At 39.4% G+C, this 25921-nt stretch overlaps 1 protein-coding gene across 2 annotated transcripts in view; it reads right to left on the bottom strand.

The window, feature by feature from the left end:
- The window catches only part of sh3d21 (SH3 domain containing 21), a 42265-nt gene that overhangs the window by 3033 nt on the left and 13311 nt on the right, over positions 1-25921 (bottom strand). For both annotated transcript variants that reach the window (XM_061915123.1, XM_061915124.1), the window contains exons 10-15: positions 25775-25826; positions 18182-18232; positions 17989-18106; positions 12884-13049; positions 3909-3977; positions 2891-3081 (exon numbers count right to left, since the gene is read on the bottom strand). In XM_061915123.1, coding sequence (XP_061771107.1) covers positions 2891-3081; positions 3909-3977; positions 12884-13049; positions 17989-18106; positions 18182-18232; positions 25775-25826 — 647 coding nt within the window. The remainder of the gene's footprint in view (positions 1-2890; positions 3082-3908; positions 3978-12883; positions 13050-17988; positions 18107-18181; positions 18233-25774; positions 25827-25921) is intronic.

The raw sequence follows: 25921 nt of genomic DNA, 5'->3' as shown, positions 1-25921 counted from the left end.
GACACAAACTATGCACGTATGTAACAAGCATATTAACTTTGTGTGTTTTTAGTAGAGGTGGGGGAAATAATCGTTTTTAGATGCATTGCAATTCAGACATTGGCAATTGTAAAATTGATTGGCAAACGTTCAAAAATCGAAATAGGCACCTTTAAAATGCGTAACAAAAAATTGCGCTACACGTCTTTGGCTGCCCGCAGCGAGCCACCTCACCCAGAGATCCAACCAGGTCCTTCCCCCCTAAAAGCTGGTGTGTGGAAACACTTTTTGAACTAAGTTGATAGGCATCAAACTACTTTCATCATAGATGTTCCTTCAGCCATTGTACACGATCACCACTAGGGCCGCATGATGTCGAGAAAACACCTTAGTGTGATTTTCCCGTCAAATTACCGCTTTGAACCAGTATGCACTTTTCGTATTTTATACATAAAACAAAAAATAGAGTGAAGGAAGACATATTACTTTTAGAGTGTCAATTAACATATTTTTCAACACATTATAACAATATGCAATTATTTACTTCAAAAACATGATTATTTGGTTTCATACAGGCAGACACAGAGCTTTTGTCTACATCAGGGGTGCCCATTACGTCGATCGCGAGCTACCAGTCGACCGCGGGGAGTGTGTCAGTCGCTCTCGAGCCAGGCTTTTAAAAAAAATAGACCTAAAAATTAGTGATCATCAATCTTCACCAAGACGTCACTTAAATGACATTCACGGTACCGGAGGGTCTTGTGAGATGACGCTGGCTGCTTCAAGATCATTATTATTAAAATATGACTGAGAGGAAGGCGAGAAACACTTTTTATTTCAACAGACTCTCGCGCCGTACCTTCCGTCAAAACTCTAAAGGCCGACTGCACATTTCCTATCTTCACAATAAAAGCCCTGCTTCATGCTGCCTGCGCTAACTAAATACAGAGTCTCGGAAAACTGGCGTGCACAAGCGATCCCTCAGAAAGCTGGCGTGCACATCACTTGTGGACGCCAGCTTTCCGAGACTCTTATTTTGTTAACGCAGGCAGCATGAAGCAGGGCTTTTATTGTGAAGATAGGAAATGTGCTGTCGGCCTTTAGAGTTTTGACGGAAGGGACGGCGCGAAAGTCTGTTGAAATAAAAAGTGTTTCTCGCCTTCCTCTCTGTCATTTTTTCATAATAATGAACTGGCAGCAGCCACCGTCATCTCACAAGACCCTCGGGTGCCGTGAATGTTGATCAAGCAAGCTACGGAATTTGCCGCCAATGTTTTTCTTGTAAAGTGTATGGAAGCTGGATGAATTAGATGCCAAAAAACAACCACTTTCATGTGGTATTGTACAGAAAGGACAACTTTTTTTCTCCTCCATTTGAAAATGTGGGCGTTATCATCATTACTGTCTGATTCCAATCAATGCAAGTCATCAGAATCAGGTAATACACCAACTTATATTCTTGTCTTCGTGAAAGAAAGACTATCTATATGTGTTGCACATGCTTGTATTATCATTAAACACATTTCACTTGTTTACAAATATGTCTCTTTCATAAATAAATAAATATAAATGATATATTTAAATGAGGTAGATCCCCTCGAGTTGGTCAGTTGAAAAGTAGCTCGCCTGCAGAAAAAGTGTGGGCACCCCTGGTCTATATCGTGCTCTGAAACTGAAGAAATAACCGATATAAACTATACAGTGATCATGATGTAATGTAATCATAATATATGATAATAATGCCATCCATCCATCCATTTCCTACCGCTTGTCCCTTTTGGGGTCGCGGGGGGTTGCTGGAGCCTATCTCAGCTGCATTCCAGCGGAAAGCAGGGTACACCCTGGACATGTTGCCACCTCATCGCAGATAATAATGCAAAAAGTAACCATTTAAAAGGCTAATAAACCTATCCCAAGGTGCATGTCTTTGGAGGTGGGAGGAAGCCGGAGTACCCGGAGAGAACCCACGCATTCACGGGGAGAACATGCAAACTCCACACAGAAAGATCCCGAGCACAGTGTTTAATATTTATTTAAGTTAAATGTTTTGTTTTTCTTTTAGATAACTAAATATTATTTATCTTCCAATTACAATGGTAAACAATTCTACAGTAATGAGAAATAAAATTGTATATCTTTTTAAATGGTTACTTGTAATAATGCCAAAGTACAATAATGCCAAAGTAACCATTTAAAAGGTTATAAACTTTGATTTCTCATTACTGTAGAATTGTTTACCATTGTAATTGGAAGATAAATAAGATTTATTTATATAAAAGCAAAACAAAACATTTAACTTAAATAAACATTAAACACTGCGCTCGGGATCTTTCTGTGTGGAGTTTGCATGTTCTCCCGTGAATGCGTGGGTTCCCTCCGGGTACTCCGGCTTCCTCCCACCTCCAAAGACATGCACCTGGGGATAGGTTGATTGGCAACACTAAATGGTCCCTAGTGTGTGAATGTGAGTGTGAATGTTGTCGGTGTATCAGTGTTAGCCCTGTGATGAGGTAGCGACTTGTCCAGGGTGTACCCCGCCTTCCGCCCGATTGTAGCTGAGATAGGCTCCAGCACCCCCCTTGACCCTGAAAGGGATAAGCGGTAGAAAATGGATGGATGGAAATATTAAACATCTTACTGTACATTTTTTTTTACCATTTGGAAAAACTAAGTGTGTTTTTTTTCTTAGTTTAACAGAACATTTGGCTTTGTAACCATATTCCATCCATCCATTTTTTTACCGCTTAGCCTCTTAATTGTTGTTACTTTGCAGAATGGCTTGAGAGAACAAATGAATACAATTCCGCCTCTTGCCATTAATAATTGCAGTAATTTAGACTTTGATGTCGATTAGTTATGCAGCCCTAATTGTGAAAGTCTTTGTACTACAAAATGTCAACATTCCACTCACTCATGTTGCGCCTGTAGAAGCTCGAGCGCTTTCCGCAGGTCCTTGATGTCACCCTGGAGGAGTTCCAGCATGCTCTCTTGTTTGTGGGCCACCTTTCGACTGTCCGCCACCACACGGGGAGGCGATGGTCGAACTGGGGCCGGCGACTTGGGCGGGCATTCAGGCTTCGTTGGCTTGAGTTGCTCTGCACCCTGATTGTGTCAGAAATGTATTACGCTAGAATCATCCCAATGTCAATCATCAAGAATCAGTCGCTAGAATCATCCCAACGTCAATCATCAAGAATCAGTCGGTAGAATCATCCCAATGTCAATCATCAAGAATCAGTCGCTAGAATCATCCCAACGTCAATCATCAAGAATCAGTCGCTAGAATCATCCCAATGTCAATGATCAAGAATCAGTCGCTAGAATCATCCCAATGTCAATGATCAAGAATCAGTCGCTAGAATCATCCCAATGTCAATCATCAAGAATCAGTCGCTAAAATCATCCCAATGTCAATCATCAAAAATCAGTCGCTAGAATCATCCCAATGTCAATCATCAAAAATCAGTCGCTAGAATCATCCCAATGTCAATTATCAAGAATCAGTCGCTAGAATCATCCCAATGTCAATCATCAAAAATCAGTTGCTAGAATCATCCCAATGTCAATTATCAAGAATCAGTCGATAGAATCATCACAATGTCAATCATCAAGAATCAGTCGCTAGAATCATCCCAATGTCAATCATCAAGAATCAGTCGCTAGAATCATCCCAATGTCAAGCATCAAGAATCAGTCGCTAGAATCATCCCAATGTCAATCATCAAGAATCAGTCGCTAGAATCATCCCAATGTCAATCATCAAGAATCAGTCGCTAGAATCATCCCGATGTCAATTATCAAGAATCAGTCTCTAGAACCATCCTAATGTCAAACATTAAGAATCAATCTCTGGAATTATCTCAAGTCAATCATCAAGAATAAGTCTCTAGGATCATCCCAATGTCAATCATCAAGAATCAGTCATGTACCTTTTGCAAGCCGGGAAGTTTTTCATTCTGGACTTTTTTGGTCGCCTCTGGTTGAGACTCACTCTGCGCCTGCAGAGACAATTAGCATACTCATCACTTTCAACATCCCTAAATAATGTTTTCTCCGACAATGGGATCAGCTCAAAACTGTTTCTCCTGTTTCTTACCGCTCATCTATTTTTTCTGGAAGGACTTTTTTCTCAAATGATATCATCCTGAGGTCAGATCTGAACTTACTGGGGTCTTGTTTCTTGTTCAATAACATCCCTCAAGAACGGTAAGTCACCGTCTCTATACCAAAATTTTGGTACTGGTATGTATTTCGATACTTTTCTAAATAACAAGGACCACAACATTTTTTTATTGTTGGCTTTATTTTAACAAAAAATCTTAGGGCACATTAAAAATATGTTTATTATTGTAATCAAAGAACAATTTGTCCTTAAATAATATAGTGAACATACTAGACAACTTGTCTTTTAGTAGTAAATAAACAAACAAAGGCTCCTAATTAGTCTGCTGACATATGCAGTAACATATTGTCATTTGTCTACCTATTATTTTGTCTACATTATAAGGCTGTAAAAAATGATTATTATTCTACTTGTTCATTTACTGTTAGTATCTGCTTATTTTCTGATTCAAAAGGTTTTTTTGTACACTTCTGTTAAAATGTAATAATAACTTATTCTTCTGTTGTCTGATACTTTACATTAGTTTTAGAAGTACCCAAAATGTAGGTGTCGCTCCGATACCAAGTAGTTACATGGTCATGGTCATAATTTAAGTTCTCATGTGTCTGGGGATGTATTGACTGAATTCATAAACATAGTATGAATTTAAAAACAACAAAAAAAGATTTTGTGATGATAGAAATATAAATGTAATTACAGTAGTATCGACTAGATACACTCTTGTACTTGGTATCATTACAGTAGATGTCAGGTGTAGATCCACCCATGGGATTTGTTTACATTGTGACGCCGGTGAGCTTTTATCCTCCTATGGTGTGTAGTGAATTATGTTTAGCTATTCCTCGTCCTGGGCTTCACGGTGGCAGAGGGGTTAGTGCGTCTGCCTCACAATACGAAGTTCCTGCAGTCCTGGGTTCAAATCCAGGCTCGGGATCTTTCTGTGTGGAGTTTGCATGTTCTCCCCGTGAATGCGTGGGTTCCCTCCGGGTACTCCGGCTTCCTCCCACCTCCAAAGACATGCACCTGGGGATAGGTTGATTGGCAACACTAAATTGGCCCTAGTGTGTGAATGTGAGTGTGAATGTTGTCTGTCTATCTGTGTTGGCCCTGCGATGAGGTGGCGACTTGTCCAGGGTGTACCCTGCCTTCCGCCCGATTGTAGCTGAGATAGGCGCCAGCGCCCCCCGCGACTCCGAAAGGGAATAAGCGGTAGAAAATGGATGGATACCTCGTCCTGCAATCATGATACTTGTAAGAAAACTTTCTTTATTTGTCGCCATGGAGGCGAGGATTAGTGATTTAGAATTCGCTAAAACACTGCTGATTGCGGATGGACATTAGCCACTAACTCGCAAGCCATGTTTTAAAGCACTTCTTCTTGAGGGCGTTTCAGTGTTTTGCTTCAAATTTATCGTTAGTTTTTAAGCCAAAATGCGTCCGTTCTCCCTTTTCTGTCTACACACTATGTCTGCTTTTAGTACTCTGTGATTGTGCGCTGCCGAACATGCTCCTCTGCTCATAAAACCAGCAATAACATGAAGTGACGACGTCGTAGTCATCAGCTTCTTCTTTTTCCACAGTGGAAAATTGGCTTTTTAATTGCCAATTCTTCTACAAACTGTATGTTAGCCATTTGGGAATATTGTTTTTTTGTTCCACGTGTGTTTGTTACCTTGGAGGACATGTTAATTAAATAATGACAACAAGAGTTGGATTGATGTTTTCTTTGGTCACACACATAACTGAAATAATGACGCTGTTCCAATGAAAAGAAGAGCAATGGCCTATTTAACGAGCAGTAAATGCTACGTAAAAAGTCAATATGGTTGAGCGATAAAGACAATAAACGATATAAAGTGGGTCGATGATAGAGCTTTTACAACTATTCCCATATTGTGATAATGCATGTTGATGACACATTCTGGTTGTGTTCGCAAAGTTGACAGGGACAAGCAAACAAATGTACCGTATTTTTCGGACTATAAGCACACTTGAAATATATTTTTTTTCTCAAAACTCGACAGTGCGCCTTATGACCTAGTGCACGGAATAATTCTGGTTCTGCTTACCGACCTCAAAGCAATTTTATTTAGTACATGGTGTAATGTTGAGTGTGACCAGTAGATGGCAGTCACACATAATAGATACGTGTAGGCTACAATATGACTAAAGTAAACAACACTAACATTTTATGTGTTCTATTGAAAATATAGAAAATTACACACGACACAAAAAAATATTTTAGTACGACTTTAGTAAACTATGAAGCTGCACCTCTAGATGGATTGTACTGTGCTTCAACATACGAGTATTATTATGGTGTGTGTATAAGGTAAGACATTATCTGGCGTTTTGTTCCGCAAAACTATGCAAAAGCAACTTTTCTTACCTTCTGGTACCTTTTGATCTGTATTTGGGATCTGCATGAATCCTGAAAAATTGCGCATTTGTTTTTGTAGTCTGTGTCGACACCACAGTCGATTAGCTTCTTCTTTTTCTCTATCTTCTTGTTTTGGGACATTCATCCGCCAATGTTCCATCCATCCATTTTCTACCGCTTATTCCCTTTCGGGTTCGCATGGGGCGCCGGCGCCTATCTCAGCTACAATCGGGCGGAAGGCACCCTGGACAAGTCGCCACCTCATCGCAGGGCCAACACAGATAGACAGACAACATTCACACACTAGGGCCAATTTAGTGTTGCCAATCAACCTATCCCCAGGTGCATGTCTTTGGAAGTGGGAGGAAGCCGGAGTACGCGGTGGGAACCCACGCATAATATAAAGTAGTGTAGAGTTCTTACTTATATCTGTCAGTCAACTCGCTATGAAAGTGCTAAAACATACCGGTGTAGTGAGTTGAAATTATTCACCCAAGGAACTTTAGTTATTAGAGAGTTCCGGTCGGACGGTTTTTCATGGGACACATTTCCGGAATTGTCGTTGCACTAGTGAACCACCAATGAGGAGATTCTGCTCCGTTATTGACTGAAGTAAAGTCTGAATTAGGGCTGGGCGATATATCGATATATCGCAGGTTTGTCTTTGTGCGATATAGAAAATGACTATAGTAATATTTGATTATATGTTCTCACACCGTTGCTTTAAGCTGCGTGCATTACATTACTGGCATGTCTCACTCCTTCTTGTCTCTCATTCTGACAGATACGTAAAACAAGCCCGCCTTCTTACATACGTCACATACTCTCGCGAGTCTAGCGTCATAGCTCTCGCAGATCAGAGAGGTAGCAGCATGGCTAACGTTAGCCGAGCCAGGTCGAGCGAGCGGAGCTTGTGACAATACAAAAGAGAGATGGTGCGAAACTTATCACAAATGGAGGAAGAAAGATAAATGCTCAACGTAAAGAGCAGGGGGTCCATCAACTGGCGGTGGTTTGGCTCCAAGTGGGAAGATATTCAGCAGACAACAGTAATATGCTGTTCAGTGTATATACTATGATGATTAACCTGTGTGATGACTGTATTATGCTGATAGTATATATTTGTACCATGAATTGATTAACGTGGACCCCGACTTAAACAAGTTGAAAAAATTATTCGGGTGTCACCATTTAGTGGTCAATTGTATGGAATATGTACTGTACTGTGCAATCTACTAATAAAAGTTTAAATCAATCAATGCAAAGTGTGCAGCAGAAGTGTTACTACAAAAAGGTAGCAACACTATTAATTTGTTCTTTTATTTAAAAAGTCACCCGTGAGAGAATGAAGCGTATTTAATAAATACAGTTTTGGTCAATAGACTTAGTTATGATTTCCCTCTCTGCATGAAAGTTTAAAAGTAGCATATATTAATGCAGTATGAAAAAGAATGTTTGAATGTAGACACATAGAATCATCATACTGCTGTGATTATATGCATCAAGAGTTCATTCAAGGCCAAGGCAAAATATCGTAATACATATCGCAATATGGCATAAAAATATCTCAATATTAATAAAAGTCAATATCGCCCAGTCCTAGTCTGAATGTCATTAAAACAGTAAGCTCCATCTTTTGACACTTCTTCCACTCCCGTCCTTGCACGCTACAACAAAGATGACGGGGGGAGAAGACGCTGTCAAAGGGGAGCCACGTAAATAAGGCCACCCCAAAAAATGGCGCATCCTGAATGGACTGTTAGAAAGCGACTTGAAAATGGTCTGTAAAACATCATCTATGCCACGGACTGGTTTAATGTAGGCATTATTTTATGGGACCGGCTTTCCGCTTGTACCAGATACAAATACAGCAAAATTAAGTGCATGAAAAATGCAAGTCGCTATAACGCTGAGTTACTGGGAGCCCCGGGCTTGTTTCTTTGCAATGAGATGCAGATGGAAATCAGCCTTTGGCTACAATCTGTCACTTTTCTATTTGATATGTTCATGAATGTGTATTGTATCATGTTACAAAGTTATAACAAATGGTGACGTCCTATGAAGAGTTTTATTGTACGTCTGTAAACAAGCTCATTGGTGCGTCCAGTGCACAGGTGTCAAACTCAAGGCCCTCCAAGTAGGGGTGTAACGGTACGTGTATTTGTATTGAACCGTTTCGGTACGGGGGTGTATCGAACGAGTTTGTATTCTAAAGTCTTAAGCTGCTCTGCTTTCTGCCTGTTTGAGCAGTGAGCACTCAGCATTGTCCCGCCCACACAACCATCTGATTGATTGCATACAAAGCCAATCAGCGGTGCGTATTCAGAGCGATGTAACAGCCAATCAGCTGTGCGTATTAAGAAAGCATGTTGTAAATGCTTCATTGTCGATCAGACATGTGTTTTTAGCAGCGTACATCGTACTCTCCCCAAATTATAAAAAACACTTTCCAGTCACAACTATTACAAACATCACTATGAGCCCGTTGACATTCTAGAAACTTAAACTGCAGTTCACCTCGCTCACAGTTCTGGCTTGAGGTGATGTGACGGCTAATTAGCTTTTAGCGTTACGTTAGCTCATTTTGCTGTGTGTGCCTGCTTCCGTGTGTACGTGCGCGTGTGTGCGTGTGTGTGTGCGTGTGTTAGGGGCAGCAAAGCCCTGTCTGTTATTTCACATGAACTAACATGAACTCCATAGATTTCAGGGATGAATAGTCCCTCCTATTGCAATTGTACTATTTTTCAGCAATAGTTACATTAATCATTAATAATGTAGCAGCCTAGTTTTGAAGGGCAGGGTCCCTGCTATCACATGTTGACAAAAATATAACATTTACATAATAAAAGTCAACTACAGGCTTCCAAAATGCTGTAATAAATTAAGCATGCTGCGTTGACTTGAAACTGTTTAATGTTGCACTTTTTTTATGTAGAAGAAAGGTTTTGTCATTTTATTTAATCAAAGCAACAACTTCAGGCAGTTTAATGTGGATTAACGTGGGCAGAATTATTATAGTGTTCCCAATGTTAAGAGGATAAGCCATTGTTTACAAATTTGGTATATAAATAACTAGGGATGCACCGAAATGAAAATTTGTGGCCGAAGCCGAATAAAATTTAAACGCTTGGCCGAAGGCCGAATAATGAAAGCGGTTTTTCACAATTTTTTTTATATTGCATAAATAGCCTAGAAAAATATTTTGACATGTTTTTCAATTTTTTATTGAATATTGACATTTTTTAAATATTCCAGTAGCCTTTGCTTTTCAAAAAAAGCACAACGTTTTTCATTTATATTAGGCCTTCAAACAAAACATGCATTCCAAAAAAAATGAAGTGCATTAAAGTGGATAAACCCACAACAAATGAATTATTGTCCTTTTGGCAAAAGTCTGCTTAGCCACAGTAGATATGCTAATAATGTAAACAGAAGGCTCAAGTAAATCTCAATTAAGTGTGTGCTTGTAACCTCATACACTTATACAGGTAGCCTACACAACAGGCTAATAATGTAAACAGAGGCCCCACTAAATCTCAATAAGTGTGTGCTTGTAACCTCATACACTTATACAGGTACACAACATATCCCAACGTCACCACGTCACTGCACGTTGGTAGATTGCGTCACTGCGTCAAAAAATTGCTTCACACGCCACTATTCGGCCTTGTTTTTAACTCATTCCACCGAAGGCCGAATGTGGCTTTTTTTGACATATTCGGCCGAATATATTCGGTTACCAATTAATCGGTGCATCCCTATAAATAACCAAAACATGTATATTTGTTTTTTTTCTTACTGTACCGAAAATGAACCGAACCGTGACCTCTAAACCGAGGTACGTACCGAACCGAAATTTTTGTGTACCGTTACACCCCTACCTCCAAGTCATTTTATATGGCCCCCAAAAGCCTGGAAATAATGTGTCAATAAAATACCTTATATTTTCTTTCTTTACTTTCTTATTTTCCTTACTCAAAGTCTATATATTTTTTTTTTCCTAAGATAGTGTCCAATATTGCAACAAATATTATATTATCTAATTTTGTTGGTCAAAATCCAAATAAATATTTAAATATCTGCTGAACTTATGATTTCAAAGCTAGTTTTCCAACAAATTGTATAAAAAAAAAATGACCAATAGATTTTACTGTACAATTTAGGGAGTTTTTTTTTTTTTACAGCATATTACTGTAAGTTGAAAAAAAACGACCAATATTAGTTTTTTTTACCGTGAAATTCTGTTGACTAAGTTGTCTTTTTTTTTTTACTGTAAAACCCACGGTTGACGTTTTTATGGTACCACATTTAATTATGGTAAAAAACTGGGTTGCTGAAAATAAAATTAAACAGTGGTATTGTATTTCTATTTACAATAATATGTTATAAAATAATCATAATAAAAAAAAACAACAACATATATTTTACAGTAAAAGTCTGGCAACCTTTTTTCTGTAAAAAAAAAACCGTGGTAAAATCTGCAGATTTTTTTCACGCTTCACGTAGAAAAAAAAAAAAATTAAATTCATAGGCAAATTCATTAATTATTTACTGTTACAAGCAGCTCTCTCATGGCAGCCATGACTGCGGTGTCTCCCTGAATGAAAACAAGTGTGACGCCCCTTGTGGCCCTCAATTAAAAAGAGTTTGACACCCAATGTTGACACCTAGTTACCATGAATTGATTTGGACAAGTTGAAAAACTTATTCGGGTGTTACCATTTAGTGGTCAATTGTACTGAACTGTGCAATCTACTAATAAAAGTTTCAATCAATCAATCAATCAAAAACCTTTGGTCTAGTGGGACAGGCCAAAGATAGGTATAAGCATTTAATGTTTATTTGAGGCCTGGTAGTAAATACGTCACGGGCCTGGTTGAGGACCACTGATCTATGCAACATTTTCACAAAAGAACCACCATTACATTTTATATAGACCAGAAGATAGTGTTTTCCATTTAGAAAAAAAAAAATCACAATATGACCCCTTTAATGCGCCTTATATCCGATGTGCCTTTTGTATGAAAAAGACCCGCCTTTTAATCCGGTGCGCACTATGGTTCGACAAACACGGTACCTGCTAGTCCAGGGGTGCCCACACTTTTTCTGCAGGCGAGCTACTTTTCAATTGACCAACTCGAGGGGATCTACCTCATTTATATATATCATTTATATTTATTTATTTATGAAAGAGACATTTTTGTAAACAAGTTAAATGTGTTTAATGATAATACAAGCATGTGTAACACATATAGATGTCTTTCTTTCACAAAGACAAGAATATAAGTTGGTGTATTACCTGATTCTGATGACTTGCATTGATTGGAATCAGACAGTAATGATGATAACGCCCACATTTTCAAATGGAGGAGAAAAAAAGTTGTCCTTTCTGTACAATACCACATAAAAGTGCTTGGTTTTTGGCATCTAATTCATCCAGCTTCCATACACTTTACAAGAAAAACATTGGCGGAAAATTCCGTAGCTTGCTTGATTGACATTCACGGCACCCGAGGGTCTTGTGAGATGACGCTGGCTGCTGCCAGTTCATTATTATGAAAAAATGACAGAGAGGAAGGCGAGAAACACTTTTTATTTCAACAGACTTTCGCGCCGTCTTTTCCGTCAAAACTCTAAAGGCCGACTGCACATTTCCTATCTTCACAATAAAAGCCCTGCTTCATGCTGCCTGCGCTAACAAAATAAGAGTCTCAGAAAGCTGGCATGCACAAGTGATGTGCACGCCAGCTTTCTGAGGGATCGCTTGTGCACGCCAGTTTTCCGAGACTCTGTATTTAGTTAGCGCAGGCCGCATGAAGCAGGGCTTTTATTGTGAAGATAGGAAATGTGCAGTCGGCCTTTAGAGTTTTGACGGAAGGTACGGCGCGAGAGTCTGTTGAAATAAAAAGTGTTTCTCGCCTTCCTCTCGGTCATATTTTCATAATAATGATCTTGCAGCAGCCAGCGTCATCTCACAAGACCCTCCGGTACCGTGAATGTCATTTAAGTGACGTCTTGGTGAAGATTGATGATCACTAATTTTTAGGTCTATTTTTTTTAAAAGCCTGGCTGGAGATCGACTGACACACCCACCGCGGTCGACTGGTAGCTCGCGATCGACGTAATGGGCACCCCTGTGCTAGTCAGTCGGTCTCAAGTTTTGATTTGAGCCGCCGCCCGGGCCTGTCTAAGGTCATGCACTGGCCAGGTTAGGCCCACAAGCCGCCAGTTTAACAAATCGTAAACAAAATGTAGTCGACCTTTTTAGAGTTGCATAACCAGGCTATCCATCCCTCAATATGACAAACGGTGCAGCCATGCAATGTAAAGGTGCGGCCTTGCCTCAGTGTTACAAAGGTTGACAGTGACTCAGCGTTAAAACAGTCGGATAAGATACTTACTTGTGGTCCGGTTGCCCCGCCTGACGGGGGTCTCCTCTGGGGGGGTTTGGCCCGGGTCGCCGTGGGATGGTTCAGCTTGTCGCTGTCCATGTCAACGCCGTCAAAATGGTCGGCATTTTTCTTCACTGGGGTCCTTGGTGACTTAGGCCCCGCATCACCGTTGGCTCTGGTCACAAACACAAGGTGGCGTCATATTTAAGTATCATGTAGAGTAAGTCTAACTTTCAATATCTTGTTCTGTGACATAAGTTATCAAGATCTTCAATTGGGGGTCAGCAACCCGCGGCTCTAGATCTTTAGCGCCGTTCGGGGGCTCCCTGGACATCTTCCAGAGATGTGTGAAAATGGAAAAATATGAAGAAAAATATATATTTATTATTCTATTATATAGCTCTAGATCAGGGGTGTCCAAACTTTATCCACTGAGGGCCGCACACTGAAAAATCAAAGCAAATGGGGGCCATTTTGATATTTTTTTATTTAAAAAAAGAATACAATATATGTATAAAAATATACATTTGGGCCTCCACTCAGGCTTGATCCCGGGGACCCCAAAGGGTTTTGGTCCAAAAAATATTAAAAATGTGTCATTATTCAGTATTTTTTTTTAAAATTATTATTCAAGTTTTAAATCTCTAGATCAACACTAGGTCTATTTGTCAATATAATGATTTTAAAGATTTAAGTTGTATGCTCTTTTTTTTTAGTGGAAAAATCACAAAATATACAATATTTTCACCCAATAATATTTTTAAGTGGAATATTTGAGATTATAACCTTAAAAAAGTCCATAACTAATAACACCATTGATTTTAATTCATTATTATTTTTTGAGCAATGACACTTAAAAACAAATCACACTAAAATGATTGGGGATCCAAAAGGGTTCTACTCATTAAAGTGTTAAAAAATAAACTATACATTTTTTTTTACTGTTTACTTTTAACACAATAATCTCGGGATCAACTTCAGATCTATCCGTCAATTTTAAGTTTTATTGTTGTTTATGTTTTTTGTATGTTCGTTTTAGGCCCTTCTTTAAAAAAACAGCTGTTTTTTTATATGGCAAACTCAAAATATGCTACATTTTCCCCCCAAAATATCTCAAAGTGGAAAATTTAACGTGACATAATTGGAGCCTTGAATAAGACAATAATTCATAATGACATTGATTTTGATTCATTATTATTTTTTAAAGAAAGAATCAGCCTGCATGGCAGCTTTGTGTTATTAGAGTAAACATTGCAACATTTTCTTGTTACATTTCACCCGTTTGCTGTTTTATATCACTTTTTACGTCTTAAAAATTTTCCACTCGTATTTTTAAAATGTGCCGTGGGGCCATTAAAAAATTACCTGCGGGCCGCAAATGGCCCCCGGGCCGCACTTTGGACACCCCTGCTCTAGATCTTCAGCACCGCCCTAGTGGCTCCCTGAACGTCTTTCAGAGATGTGTGAAAATGGAAAAAGATGATTAAAAAATATATATTTATTGTTTAAATATATTTTCTGTAGGAGAACAAAAAGTACAATAACCTTCCTAGTTGTTAGAAATCCCACAGTTTGTTAAACATGCTCCACTGATGAGAGTATTTGGCCAGCACCGTTTTGTCCTACTAATATCAGCGATCCTTGAACTCATCGTAGTTTACATGTACACATTTCTCAGATGCTGCCACAGAAAGACGTGTTTTATGCCACACCTTCTTTGTCTCATTTTGTCCACCAAACATTTTATGCTGTGCGTGAATGCACAAAGGTGAGCTTTGTGGATTTTGTTGATTTGCTGGCGTGCTTATCAGGCTTAGTTGGTCAGTGCATGACTGCAATCTAATCGATGCTAACATGCTATTTAGGCTAGCTGTATGTACAAATTGCATCATTGTGCCTCGTTTGTTGGTATATTTGAGCTCATTTGATTTCCTTTCATTATGTCCTCTGTGTATTTAATTGACATTTGCATGTCTTGTGACACATTATCTTTATGTAATGCTTGCTGCATTTCTGATAGTTGTTTGTGGGCCGTGGTGTTCCAGACCACAGCAAAAGTCTTCCAAGGATTGTAATAAATCCATTAGAATAAGACAGGCAGCCGTTTCCTTAAACTTGGACACACACGTCTATACCTTTGGCCATTCTGAGCCAGTTATTTCTGGAAGTTATCTCATCCTTTGGGAAGCCTTATTTTACCAATGATTACCAAAGTTGCAAAAATGTGTAGAATACAAATTAAAATACAACATTTCTGTCAATGAAGATTCGGTAAGCCTTTAAAAGTAGGCTAATATATACACTTCCATCATGTGTTGCCTTCATTATAACACTTATATAAGGCATTTAAAGTCATTTTGATAGTAGGCTAATAAAACTTGTTGCCTTCATCATAACACTTATCTACGACTTTTAAAGTCATTTTGATAGTAGGCTACTATTGGTGATGTAGACACTTACGTAATGTGTTGCCTTCATTATAACACTTATATAAGACTTTTAAAGTCATTTTGATAGTAGGCTAATATAGCTAATATACACACTTACGTAATGTGTTGCCTTCATTATAACACTTATATAAGACTTTTAAAGTCATTTTGATAGTAGGCTAATATAGCTGATATAGACACTTACGTAAAGTGTTGCCTTCATTATAACACTTATATAAGACTTTTAAAGTCATTTCGATAGTAGGCTAATATAACTTGTTGCCTTCATCAAAACACTTATATACGACTTTTAAAGTCATTTTGATCGTAGGCTACTATTGCTGATATAGACACTTACGTAATGTGTTGCCTTCATTATCCATCCATCCATCCATTTTCTACCGCTTATTCCCTTTCGGGGTCGCGGGTGCCTTCATTATAACACTTATATAAGACTTAAAGTCATTTTGATAGTAGGCTAATATAGCTAACAGACACATCATGTGTTGCCTTCATTATAACACTTATATCCAAACCCCGTTCCCATATGAGTTGGGAAATCGTGTTAGATGTAAATATAAACAGAATACAATGATTTGCAAATCATTTTCAACCCATATTCAGTTGAATATGCTACAAAGACAACATATTTGATGATCAAACAGGTAACCTTTTTTTTTTTCAAATAGTCATTAACTTTAGAATTTGATGCCAGCAACACGTGACACATAAGTTGGGAAAGGTGGCAATAAATACTGATAAAGTTGAGGAATGCTCATCAAACACTTATATGGAACATCCCACAGGTGTGCAGGCTAATTGGGAACAGGTGGGTGCCATGATTGGGTATAAAAGCAGCCTCCATGAAATGCTAAGTAATTCATAAACAAGGACGGGGCGAAGGTCACCAATTTGTAAGCAAATTGTGTAACAATTTTAGAACAACATTTCTCAACGAGCTATTTTAAGGAATTTAGGGATTTTACCATCTACGGTCCGTAAAATCATCAAAAAGTTCAGAGAATATGGAGAAATCACTGCACGTAAGCGATGGTATAACGGACTTTTGATCCCCTCAGGCGGTACTGCGTCAAAAACCGACTTTAGTGTGTAAAGGATATCACCACATGGGCTCAGGAACACTTCCTAAAACCACTGTCCGTAACTACAGTTGGTCGCTACATCTGTAAGTGCAAGTTAAAACTACTATGCAAAGCCAAACCCATTTATCAACAATATCCTGCAAGGCCGCCGGATTGGCTGGGTCCGAGCTCATCTAAGATGGACTGATGCAAAGTGGAAAGGTTTTTCTGTGGTCTGACGAGTCCACATTTCAAATTATATTTGGAAACAGAGGACGTAGTGTCCTCCAGAAAAAAAGAATAAAATAACCATTAGGATTGTTATAGGCACCAAGTTGAAAAGCCAGCATGTGTGATGGTATGGGGGTGTATTAGTGCCCAAGGCATGGGTAACTTACACATCTGTGAAGGCACCATTAATGCTGAAATGTCCGTACAGTTTTTGGAGCAACATATGTTGTAATCCAAGCAACGTTATCATGGACGCCCTTGCTTATTTCAGCAAGACAAGTGTTTCAACAGCGTGGCTTTGTAAAAAAAAAAAGAGTGTGAGTACTTTCCTGGCCCGTCTGCAGCCCAGACCTGTCTCCCATGGAAAATGTGTGGCGCATTATGAAGTGTAATATACGACAGCGGAGACCCCGGACTGTTGAACCACTGAAGCTCTACATAAAACAAGAATGGGAAAGAATTCCACTTTCAAAGCTTCAACAATTAGTTTCCTGAGTTCCCAAACGTTTATTGAGTGTTGTTAAAAGAAAAGGTGATGTAACACAGTGGTGAACATGCCCTTTCCCAACTACTTTGGCATCTGTTGCAGCCATGAAATTATAAGTTAATTATTTGCAAAGACAAAATAAAGTTTATGAGTTTGAACTTCAAATACATTGACTTTGTAGTGCATTCAACTGAATATGGGTTGAAAAGGGTTTGCAAATCATTGTATTCCGTTTTTATTTACATCTAACACAATTTCCCAACTCATATGGAGACGGGGTTTGTAAGACTTTTAAAGTCATTTTGATATTAGGCTAATATAGACACTTGCACCATGTGTTGTCTTCATTATAACACTTATATAAGACTTTAAAAATAATTTCCATAGTGGGCTAATATTGACACATCACTTATACAAGGGTTTTAAATTTTTGCGGCTCCAGACAGATTGTTGTTTTGTATTTTTGGTCCAATGTGGCTCTTTCAAAATTTTGGGTTGCCGACCCCCGTCTTAAATGTTCCTCTATAAATGTATACACCTTCTAAACGTTTTCAAGGAGTTCCTTTTAAGGAGGGCCTGTTTTTGTTTTCTTAAGCCTTCATGCGTTCACGGTCTGGAAACAGGAAGTAGGCTGCTCTCGTCTGTTCGAGCCTAATCTGACTCATCCTAGACTTTCCACTGTTTGCCACTAAAGGTCGGGCATCCTGGCATTCTTCTTTTTAAGAACACTATGGCAACCAAAAACCTTGACTTTCTAAAGGCTTTTTACTCCTGGTGCCAAGCAAGCAGGAGGCTTCCTGGCATTTTCTCAATGACCTTTACCTTTTCATTTTTTTTTAGTTTTTTTTTTATAGAAAGACTTAATCAAAATTAATTCGTTCTCACTTAGGTGAAAGCTTCGCAGGTTTGTCTTTGGTTGCAGGTGGGCTGAGTTTTTTGATGCTTGGAAGCTTGACTTTGGCCGGAGGATGGCTTCTCAAGTCCTTATGGTCGTTTTTGTCATCTGCGGGAGGGAAAACATCATCACGTTATTCTATATGTAATGATTAAATATGTTGTATTGACATTCAAATCCTGCCTTTTGCCTTGGTCGGGACTCCTTTGTCCATGGCCGGACTTTCTTTTGGTGCTGGAAAATGTAGCAAATGCTTGGGATTACTCAAATCACTTAACTTTGTGTTTACACTTTAAAGTTTACACTTTAAACTAAAGTTGTGTCTTGTATTGCCAAGTGTTTCAAAGAAAAGTCACTTTTGTACATCAAGTAAACTTTCTGTGACAAGAAAACATGTATTTTTAACAGCTCAGCGACCACAGGAACGTTCCCATTCACCCCTGTAAATACTAATACCCCCCTGCATTTCCACCAAAAACTACCAGAGTACCGTATTTTCTGGACCATATGTCAAGGTGCACTGCCAATGAGCAGGTCTAGTCTGGTCTATTTTCATACAAAAGTCGCAGCAAATTATAAAACGCACTAAAGGGGTCATATTATTATGATTTTTTTCTCAATGTAAAACACTATCTAGTGGTCTACATCAGTGTTTTTCAACCTTTTTTGAGCCATACCATACCAAACTTTATTTATAAAGCCCTTTAAAAACAACCAGTTGAAGAACAAAGGGCTGTACACCACAAAAAAATAAAGGCAAAGGACGGACTAAACAATAACATTTAACACAGAAATAAAATACACATTGAAAAAGCAAATACAAATTATTTTAGGAAAAAATGTTAGATGAAAAGCAGTTAGTTAAAAACAGTTAAAAAAACTTAAAAACATTTGACAACCAAACAATTAAACAAGGCGACACGGTAAAGAATTTGGGTATTATCTTCGACCCAACTCTCTCCTTTGAGGCACACATTAAAAGCGTTACTAAAACGGCCTTCTTTCATCTCCTTAACATCGCTAAAATTCGCTCCATTCTGTCCACTAACGACGCTGAGATCATTATCCATGCGTTTGTTACGTCTCGCCTCGACTACTGTAACATATTATTTTCGGGTCTCCCCATGTCTAGCATTAAAAGATTACAGTTGGTACAAAATGCGGCTGCTAGACTTTTGACAAGAACAAGAAAGTTTGATCATATTACGCCTGTACTGGCTCACCTGCACTGGCTTCCTGTGCACTTAAGATGTGACTTTAAGGTTTTACTACTTACGTATAAAATACTACACGGTCTAGCTCCATCCTATCTTGCCGATTGTATTGTACCATATGTCCCGGCAAGAAATCTGCGTTCAAAGGACTCCGGCTTATTAGTGATTCCCAAAGCCCAAAAAAAGTCTGCGGGCTATAGAGCTTTTTCATTTCGGGCTCCAGTACTCTGGAATGCCCTTCCGGTAACAGTTCGAGATGCCACATCAGTAGAAGCATTTAAGTCTCACCTTAAAACTCATTTGTATACTCTAGCCTTTAAATAGACTCCCTTTTTAGACCAGTTGATCTGCCGTTTCTTTTCTTTTTCTCCTATGTCCCACTCTCCCTTGGGGAAGGGGTCCGGTCCGATCCGGTGGCCATGTACTGCTTGCCTGTGTATCGGCTGGGGACACCTCTGCGCTGCTGATCCGCCTCCGCTTGGGATGGTTTCCTGCTGGCTCCGCTGTGAACGGGACTCTCGCTGCTGTGTTGGATCCGCTTTGGACTGGACTCTCGCGACTGTGTTGGATCCATTATGGATTGAACTTTCACAGTATCATGTTAGACCCGCTCGACATCCATTGCTTTCCTCCTCCAAGGTTCTCATAGTCATCATTGTCACCGACGTCCCACTGGGTGTGAGTTTTCCTTGCCCTTATGTGGGCCTACCGAGGATGTCGTAGTGGTTTGTGCAGCCCTTTGAGACACTAGTGATTTAGGGCTATATAAGTAAACATTGATTGATTGATAAAAACAGTTTAAAGCTCATGCTGAGTTAAAAGCTGGTAAATACAAATGGGTTGTAAGAAGGGTCTTAAAAGTAGCCTAAGAAGGGGCCTGTCTCACATGGAGAGGGAGATCGTTCCAGAGTTTGGGCATAAATTCCAGGCATAATTTTTGCGTTGAAAAAATCCAGAGGCACACCACTAGCAGAATTCGTTAAAAAACGAAGCTCAGTGGACAGTAAAAAGTCGTTGTCACAATTGTTGGATATGACTTTAAAGCATAACCAAGCATGCATCAATATAGCTCTTGTCTCAAAGTAGGTGTACTGTCACCACCTGTCACATCACACCCTGACTTTTTTTGCTGTTTTCCTGTGTGTAGTGTTTTACTTCTTGTCTTGCGCTCCTATTTTGTTGGCTTTTTCTCTTTTTTTGCCGTTTTCCTGTAGTAGTTTCATGTCTTCCTTTAAGCGATATTTCCCGCAGTCTTTGCTGTCGTCCAGCATTCTGTTTTTGTTTACTTTTTAGCCAGTTCAGTTTTAGGTTTGTTCTGCATAGCCTTCCCTAACTTTCAATGCCTTTTCTTAGGGGTACTCAACTTTTGTTTATTTATGGTTTAAGCATTAGATACCTTTTTACCTTCACCCTGCCTCCCGCTGTTTCCGACATCTACAAAGTAATTAGCTACCGGCTGCCACCTACTGATATGGAAGAGTATTACACGGTTACACTGCTAAGCTCTAGACAGCACCGACACTCATCATCAACACATCATTTGCAGACTATAATTACTGGTTTGCAAAAAAATATTTTTAACCCAAATAGGTGAAATTAGATAATCTCCCACGGCACACCATACTGTATCTCTCGGCACACTAGCACAGTGGTTGAAAAATACTGGTCTACATAACATGTGATGGTTGTTCTTTGGTCAAAATGTTGCATAGATGATGTTTTACACATCATCTTCAAGCCGCTTTCTGACAGTCGCTTCAGGATGCGCCGTTTCGTGGGCGGCCTTACTTACGTGTCTCACCTTCGACAGCGTCTTCTCCCCGTCATCTTTGTTGTCACGGTGTAGCGTGCAAGGACGGACTTTTAATGTTTTTTTATTTATTTATATAGTTCTATGTCTTAATCCTTTGTATTCAATTTATTTTAAGTTTAATAGAAGAAATCCAACCTAATAGTGTCTGTTTTTTTTACATGGCATCAGAGTAGAAATATTGTAAACCTCTCCTCCATATGTAGTCACCCTGATTTGTAGGTGTATATGTGTATATATATGTATATGTGTGTGTGTGTGTGTATATATATATATATATATATATATATATATATATATATACACACACACACACACACACATGTACATATATATACACATATATATGTATATATATATATATATATATATATATATATATATATATATATATATATATATATATATATATATATATATATATATATATATATATACACGCACACACACATCATCAGCAAAAACTATTCCCTGGCACGGCCACCACTGCTGCCCACTGCTCCCCTCTCCTCCCAGGGGGTGATCAAGGGTGATGGGTCAAATGCAGAGAATAATTCCGCCATACCTAGTGTGTGTGTGACAATCTTTGGTACTTTAACTTATTACCTATTCAGTGGCCTAGTGGTTAGTGTCCGCCCTGAGATTAATAGGTTGTGAGTTCAAACCCAGGTCGAGTCATATCAAAGACTATGAAAAAAACGGGACCCGTTACCTCCCTGCTTGGCACTCAGCATCTAGGGTTGGAATTGGGGGTTAAATCACCAAAAATGATTCCCGGGGACGGCCACCGCTGCTGCTCACTGCTCCCCTCACCTTTCATGGGGTGATCAAGGGCAAATGGTCAAATGCAGAGAATAATTTTGCCACAACTAGTGTGTGTGACAAATATTGGTACTTTAACTTTAACTTTATAATCTACCCTGATCTGTAAAATGCAGTCGAAACACAAACCACACAGGTCTACAGGAAACTTTAGTTTCAGGAACTTAAAGTTCCTGAACCTTTGGTGAAAAAGGACCTTGTGATGAATGGACTATCTGTTTTAAAGCAATCAACGCAAAAATGAGTCTACAACTTGGTCTCAACTAGTCCACCATCAAATAAACAAGTCCATGGCATTAGTTTTGGGAGATTGATGTCCAGTACATCCGTGCTATGACAACTCTTACTAAAAGTAGCATTATTCCGCTCAACACAATAGGCTCCAGCGAGGGAAAAGCGGTAGAAAATGGATGGATTGATGGACAATAGGAGCATGAAGATGAGAGTTGAGGAGATTCATAGAGCCAAAGCAATTTAAAACAACCATAGTTCATCCAGCAAATGTAGCTTTAGTGCCTGGGGATAGGTTGATTGGCAACACTAAATTGGCCCTAGTGTGTGAATGTGAGTGTGAATGTTGTCTGTCTATTTGTGTTGGCCCTGCGATGAGGTGGCGACTTGTCCAGGGTGTACCCTGCCTTCCGCCCGATTGTAGCTGAGATAGGCGCCAGCGCCCCCCGCGACCCCGAAAGGGAATAAGCGGTAGTAAATGGATGGATGGATGGATGCTTATTGACTATTTCAACAGCTGAAGAGCAGGGAAAGGAAGGCACAACGTGAAGCAGCTTTAGCTAATTGCACTGCAGTCACATCTCCCAATGGTTTCAATCAGTGACATTCATTATTAAGACTACAGATCCTGAGCAAACTTAGCCGTGTTTGCCCAATTATGGATCCAGCAGGCAATTTACTGCTTGAATTCAGTTTGTAAACTTAAAATATCACATTTACCTCTACATCAAAAAAAAAGGCAATTGAATAAGACTTACTGTATACGAGGCACTTTCAGCAATACAGGAAGCCTAGCGTACCTTGAGTATTTAGAGCATTGTGCATTTCCTCCAGAGTAAAAACCACAAAGAGCAGCGAGCGACAATATCGGAGCTCCTCCGCGTGCCGCTTGTAGAAATCTGTGACAAGAGCCTTCTTTCCTCAGCCTGCACTCTCCTGTTTGCTTCCAAGACTCCCAAACAACGTCACATGACCACGCTCTCACCATCCACTTGTTTACTTTTTAGACTTCCTGGGGAACAACCGCGTAACTGTGTCGGCAAAATAAAACATGACACTGCAAGGATGTGTTTTAGTGAGACGATGGTTTGTGGCGCTCCCTATGCTTTTGGAAGACGTGTTACAATACATGTAACCTTCTAAGTTTTACAATCATTAGACTTAGACTAACTTTATTAATCCACAAGGGAAATGTTTCCACATAGTTACAAAGGTGTAATGGTAATATAATGGTAATGACTTACAGTATAGAAAATTAGATGCACGTTTTCCAATTATTTTATGGTATAATGGTAATATAAAGGTAATGACTTCCAATATAGACAATTAGTTGTAAGTTTTCCAATTATTTTATGGTATTATGGTAATATAATGGTAATGACTTACAGTGGAGACACTTAGTTCTAAGTTTTACAATTATTTTATGGTATAATGGTGATGACTTACAGTATTGACAATTAGTTTTAAGTTTTACAATTATTTTATGGTATAATGATAATATAATGGTAATGACCTTCAGTATAGACCAGGGGTCGGCAACCCGCGGCTCCGGAGCCATATGCGGCTCTTTGACCACTCTGATGGGGCTCAGCCGCATACTTGCCGACCCGCCCGGAGAAGTCCGGTAGATTTCCAAATTTTAATGTCTCTATCAGAAATCTCCCGGGTTAAAATCTTTCGATTTTCACCCAGACATCAACTTTGAGGGGGTGCCGTGATGACAATGCCTCTAACACACTTTCTACATGTCTTCGCGCCAAGATTTTCACCATGCAGATTATCTGCGTGCCGGCCGGCTGGTCACATTTTGGATGCAACCTCTATCTGAACGCATACGCACAGCAAGGCATACTTGTTCAACAGCCATACAGGTCACACTGAGGGTTGTGATATAAAGAAGTTTAACACTCTTACTAATATGCGCCACACTGTGAACCCACACCAAACAAGAATGACAAACCCATTTCGGGAGAACATCCGCGCTATAACAACATAAACACGACAGAACAAATACCCAGAATCCCATGTACATTATACACAAAGCCCTAATCTTAGTTTATTTTAATGGCTAAAAATGTGACATATTCTTCTGATTTTCTTGGACATTGGTTGTGTAGCTGTATCGATCCGTTGTGGTGAAGAAGGAGCTTAGCTGGAAGGCAAAGCTCTCAACTTACTGGTCGATCTACGTTCCCATCCTCACCTATGGTCATGAGCTTTGGGTTATGACCGAAACGACAAGATCACGGGTACAAGCGGCCGAAATGGGTTTCCTCCGGCGGGTCTCTCCTTTAGAGGGTGAGATGCTCTGCCATTCGGGGGGAGCTCAAAGTAAAGCCGCTGCTCCTCCACATTGATAGGAGCCAGATGAGGTGGTTCGGGGATCTGGTCAGGATGCCACCCGAACGCCTCCCTAGGGAGGTGTTTAGGGCACGTCTGACTGGTAGGAGGCCACGGGGAAGACCCAGGACACGTTGGGAAGACTACGTCTCCTGGCTGGCCTGGGAACGCCTCGGGATCCCCCAGGAGGAGCTGGACGAGGTAGCTGGGGAGAGGGAAGTTTGGGCTTTTCTGCTTAGGCTGCTGCCCCCGTATCCCAACCTCGGATAAGCGGAAGAAAACGGATGGATGGATGGATGGATGGTTGTGTAGTTCCTGCGCCATCAGAGTAACTAACAAACAAAACCAATCAACCTAAAAACATAGTCCAAAACGATACTGTAACTCTCTTTTTTTTTTTTTGGTGGAGGTAGCAATGTTTATTATTTATTTTACTGTTTCAGTCAAGTATGTAAAAGCATCATGAGCTTCCAAACTACCTTTGTCTATCCTGAACCATGAACCATGAATTGATTAACGTGGACCCCGACTTAAACAAGTTGAAAAACTTATTCGGGTGTTACCATTTAGTGGTCAATTGTACGGAATATGTACTGTACTGTGCAATCTACTAATAAAAGTATCAATCAATCAATCAATCAAACAATGCAGTATTGTAACCACAAAAACAAAGATTGCAGGTTGCACAATAAGTCAGGACGCCTTACAACCTTTACTTAGCAACAAAAGTTTCTAAAACCCTTAGTTGTAACAATGTTCTCTCAAACAAAATTGCCATCTTGCACTCGTCACAGTTACTAAATTTAAACTATTGTCAACCAAATCCTAACCCTTAGTTTTTGGTTTTTGTTGTTCTAGCCAGCGGTGAAGACGTTTGCTAAATCAGGCAAAGCTCTATCCTAAGCTGAAACCTAACCACAAGCCACATTCCCTTCTCTGTCAGGCCAATTGGACATTAACAGATAATGTTTAAGGCATTTAAAGTGTTTAATTCCATCAATTAAAAAAAAAAACCTTTACTCCAAAGACAATGTAAGTAAAACACCAAAGCTAAATACAGCGTTTTGTAATTTTAACTACTGGTCCTGTCAGAATGTAAGAAACAACAAAGCTCATGATAGTGAGTTCTAGTTCTAGTACTGCACCTTTCAAAATGTACAAACAAGTTTGTGAACATGGTGACAAGCTTCCCATGAAAATGTTCCACCAAGGCTAACCACAAACATGATGAAACACAAATAACTCATTCTCTAAAAGTTCGAAGTGCATTCCACTACAAACTCAGTGTTATAACCTCCTAATTAATATTTGTACCATGGCCGCTTTGTTTGTTCACATTCCATTAAATGCACTATTTACCTGCGACTTCCTTGTTGATGCTTCGTGCAGGTGGTAGGCTCGTGCTGCCAGCCTGGAGTAGAACAGACCTCAAGTTACAGGTGGTTATTTTGACAAATTCAAAACACTTAATTTGACGCGCTTTTCAAATGGACTTTTTGCTGAGTA

Source organism: Nerophis ophidion, linkage group LG11 (genome assembly GCF_033978795.1).
Source record: "Nerophis ophidion isolate RoL-2023_Sa linkage group LG11, RoL_Noph_v1.0, whole genome shotgun sequence".
In the NCBI taxonomy this organism is placed as follows: Eukaryota; Metazoa; Chordata; class Actinopteri; order Syngnathiformes; family Syngnathidae; genus Nerophis; species Nerophis ophidion.
Note: the sequence above shows the minus strand (reverse complement) of the source record. Positions and strands in the feature narration are given on the sequence as shown.